Here is a 3,806-nt window from a genome sequence, read left to right as displayed (position 1 = left end):
GGTCGTGATCGAGGTGTATTAGTATTTATGAGGTCGTGATCGAGGTGTATTAGTATTTATGAGGTCGTGATCGAGGTGTATTAGTATTTATGAGGTCGTGATCGAGGTGTATTAGTATTTATGAGGTTGTGATCGAGGTGTATTAGTATTATCTCGTAATTGAAGTAAATTAGTATTTCCTGACATTTAATGGAAAGAACAGGAGGCAGGGGTCAGAAAGGTAAATAGTTTCCTTCAGATTTAAGCTTTATATGATGATCTTGTTGTTAAATATTGTTTTAAAGGGTTGAATAATGAATTTGTAAGAGTGGATTAAAGAAAAGTGATAGATTTGCTAAAATCACTAAACTTCTGTAACTTCTTCACATGATACTTTGTTGGTTTTCTCCGGTAAAATAAAGGATGAATAAAATAATGTTTCTGTTAGCCAGCTAGCTTACAGCCACAGGCTCCTTCCGGGGAGCTTTTGATAAAAAACTTCGACAGTTTGGATTAAAACGCTGTGATCCTGGAGGTGTCCGTGAAGAACACCGTGTGGAGAAGAGTCACGTACTTGTGTGCTGCCACGGCTCGGTTCTTCAGGTACTTCTGGGCCGTCATCACCCCGACGAACAGGAAACTGTTGCTCCCGTAGCCTGGCTTCTCGGTCGGCGGGGAACTGTTAACTTGCGGCGCCCACAGAGCCCCGCCGGGCTCCTTCCTCGGAGCCCCGTTGAGCCCGCAGGCTGCAGGGTTAGCTTTCCGCTTCTGTCCGGCTCTCTTTAGCTCGGTGGCTTTGGGTAAAATGAGCCTGGAAGCCAGGGTGAAGCCGACAACCAGACCCAGCAGAACACTGAACCACGCTCTTCTGCTTCGACCTGCCATTCCACACAACTCGATTTAAATCTTCCCGAACAGTGTTTGAGTAAGAAAGTAAATTAGTTCATAAAATCCAAAGACTAAAACAGAAAACCTAAAAAGGGCTCGATGGAGTTGCAGTGACTCCAGAAAGCTGCCTTCGACTAGAAGCCCTTTTCTTCCAGATGCCTACGTAGCATCGCAGCAGTCTGTCTCCTTGAAGCGGCCACCTGAACCGTTGTCTTCCGCTGCTTCCCGCCGGTCACCAGGCTGTCCAACACGGACAAACCCTCTGCTCATCGACCAAATCGGCTCTTTTTATTTCGTTTCAGCTTTTAAAGGGTATTCACGGCTTCTTTTTCTCTTTCGGTTGTTGAAATAATGTCGATCGCTGATCTCGGGGGTTTTACTGGCTTTTTGTCCTAGCAGGGTTTCCGTAGCCACTCTGGCCGGCTCTGCGATGACGAAATATTTTTACCGGAAGTGCAGTCAAGTACCGTAAATTCACCAAAAAAAGAGCTAAAAGTGAGTTATTTACTTATTTTGTTCAATTTTTAAATTCATACAACAAATTCTCGGAAAAAATACCATCTTATATTTATAAAAACAAACCTTTAATTAAGAAAATGAAGGCGACGCAGTTACTTTGTGATTTAGAGATAAATGTGAATAAGATAACATAAATATACTTGTTCTGAATTCCTCAGGTGAAGAAAATTATTTTAAATAAATCTTTTGAAACTGGAAATCCTAGATAAAGTAATTGTTTAATCTGAATGTATTTCTGTTCAGATAAAAAGAAAAAGTTTTTTTTCCCCAAAAAACAAAATCAGAGGCTTCAGATTCTAATATCTTGAAAACTGAACATCATCCAGTTTCCACCGACCAGTTTTATTTTATTATCACTCAGAATAAAAAGTGTTTATTTCTCAACTAAAGCCCAAATACATATAAAACATTTCCTAATTGCAATATTTGATTTCACATCAGTATAAAAAACACACCAGAATATTCAGACACAATCAATCCAAATAAATGTTTAATTTTAAAATTAAAACCCCATATCAGATATTTTCTTCATGTACATAAACCTTCTGCTATTTCAAAATTAAAGCACAACATTTAATGTTTGTCACATTTCCTTTAAATAGTTTGAAGCTTGCTGCATTTAAACTTTACCAGCATGAAGTTATTTCCTGTTCAACTGCTGAGTCATTAACAGGCTTCTGCAGAACCTAATGAGGTCATTTTTCCATTTGGATCAGGAACAAGCAGGAACAAGTAGGAGCAGAAATGGCTGATTTTAAGACTCTAATTAATCTTATTGTGCAATTTCACAATTTCTCATCAGTAACTGTTTGACTAAACTCTCAGAAAGTGTCCTTCAGTGCACGGATGGACTGTCTGTCTCTGTCTGTCAAACTAAATGTAACCCAACAAACCTTCAGATATTCTTTATTGCAGAAAAAGAAACAAAACAAAAAGAATTTTCTTGCAGTTTTAAACGTTAAACTACTCAAATAAGATGTTGAGAATTTACGGTTTGTCAGAATTAACCGATAATCTTCTCGTTCCAAACGCTTCGATCAGATGAAGCTTTAATCTTTAGCTGCAGGAGTCAATAAAGAAAACAAAACATCGACGGAGGACCTGATCGGCCAAACCTGTTGGTTAAAAACCATTTCCAGGAACAGCTTCATGACAAGCTTTCAATTACACAAGAACCTGACCTTTGACCCCAGACTGGCGTCTTTAAAATAATCGAGACATTCTCAAAGTAATTACTAATCATGGAAGCTTAAAACTCATGAAATGATTCAAATTTTAAGGTTTAATCTGAAAAACCCAAAGCTCAGAGCAGGAACTGAAGTTTTTTATTATTATTAATATTTAATTGACGGCTGAATGCATATCACCCGCCAGAGTTTTAGACTGATGATGAGAAATGATGGAGTTGAAGCGCTGCGATCTGTCAGCACCTCAGAGTGTGTGTTCAGGATGACTCTCAGCTCAGCATCTGTGAAACTGACATTTCTGGCTCTGCTAATGTGGATTAGTTGTGGCAGCCATCTTGGGTTGATTCAAAAGGTTAATCAGTTGTAGTTTAATTAAAACCTCTCCTCTGGTTCCTGATGTTCTGCAAACACATAAAAACATTATCGCCCTTTAGCCTCTGCTGGTGACAGAGTTACAATCGTCACCCCAAAGGGTCAGAGTTTGTTTCCACTTTACAGATTTCCTAAAAACAAACAAAATGAAAACACAGGAGGGGAACTGTTCTTTACAGGATTCTCGAGCCACAAGCTGAGTGTTCTGCCTGGTGGTTCCGTGGCTCCTGAACTCTGTTTGGTGGTTCTATGGAAACCCGGCTGAACCCGGTTTGTTTCTGTCCTGAAAGCATCTGTAATTCGCTCTTCAGCTGCTCTAAATTCCTGCTTTGAGATCTGAGCTTTGACATAGTTTTGGAGAGTTTGTCTTTTTGTTTAAAAGTAGACATTTTTCACAATTTGAACTGATTTTTCTGACACACATGAGTATAAATTGTTTGTGTGGTGCAGAGGTCAGAGGTCAGAGGGGGTTTGTGTTCATCGTCAGCTTGGTCCAACCAGCCAATGTGCATTACAGGCTGAGGGAGGTCAAAGGTCGTAAAACCAGCACCTCCAGCCTTTAACCTCATCCTCCGGCTGATGGTCCTCTCCTCCCAGGTCTCCAGGAGCAGGAGCCTCCTCCCTGTCCCATCAGGGGGTTGTAGTCTGAAACAGAACAACACAGACTCTGTAACAGGAACCAGGAACCAGGAACAGTTCCTGCAGGAACCAGGAGCAGTTCCTTCAACACATAGGGGATCAGAACACAGACTGACGGATCTTTGTTTCAAACGTGTCACAGACATGATCTTCATCCTTGTCAGCAAAGACCCCAGACTCACCTGCAGACCCACCTGCAGACCCACCTACAGACCCACCTGC

General features: G+C 40.8%; 2 protein-coding genes across 2 annotated transcripts in view; both read right to left on the bottom strand.

Moving 5' to 3' along the window:
* Nucleotides 1–1,268, bottom strand: part of chsy1 (chondroitin sulfate synthase 1) — a 10,505-nt gene extending 9,237 nt beyond the window's left edge. Inside the window, exon 1 of the mRNA XM_017441914.3 lies at nucleotides 554–1,268. Within this exon, the coding sequence (XP_017297403.1) occupies nucleotides 554–864 (311 nt within the window). The 5' untranslated portion in view covers nucleotides 865–1,268. The remainder of the gene's footprint in view (nucleotides 1–553) is intronic.
* Nucleotides 1,269–1,854: 586 nt separating this feature from the next.
* The window catches only part of selenos (selenoprotein S), a 4,202-nt gene continuing 2,250 nt past the window's right edge, over nucleotides 1,855–3,806 (bottom strand). The window contains exon 6 of the mRNA XM_017441916.3: nucleotides 1,855–3,590. Within this exon, the coding sequence (XP_017297405.1) occupies nucleotides 3,511–3,590 (80 nt within the window). The 3' untranslated portion in view covers nucleotides 1,855–3,510. The remainder of the gene's footprint in view (nucleotides 3,591–3,806) is intronic.

This window comes from Kryptolebias marmoratus, linkage group LG15 (assembly GCF_001649575.2).
Source record: "Kryptolebias marmoratus isolate JLee-2015 linkage group LG15, ASM164957v2, whole genome shotgun sequence".
Classification (NCBI taxonomy): domain Eukaryota; kingdom Metazoa; phylum Chordata; class Actinopteri; order Cyprinodontiformes; family Rivulidae; genus Kryptolebias; species Kryptolebias marmoratus.
The sequence above is the reverse complement of the archived record's forward strand: the minus strand, read 5'-3'. Positions and strand labels throughout refer to the sequence as shown.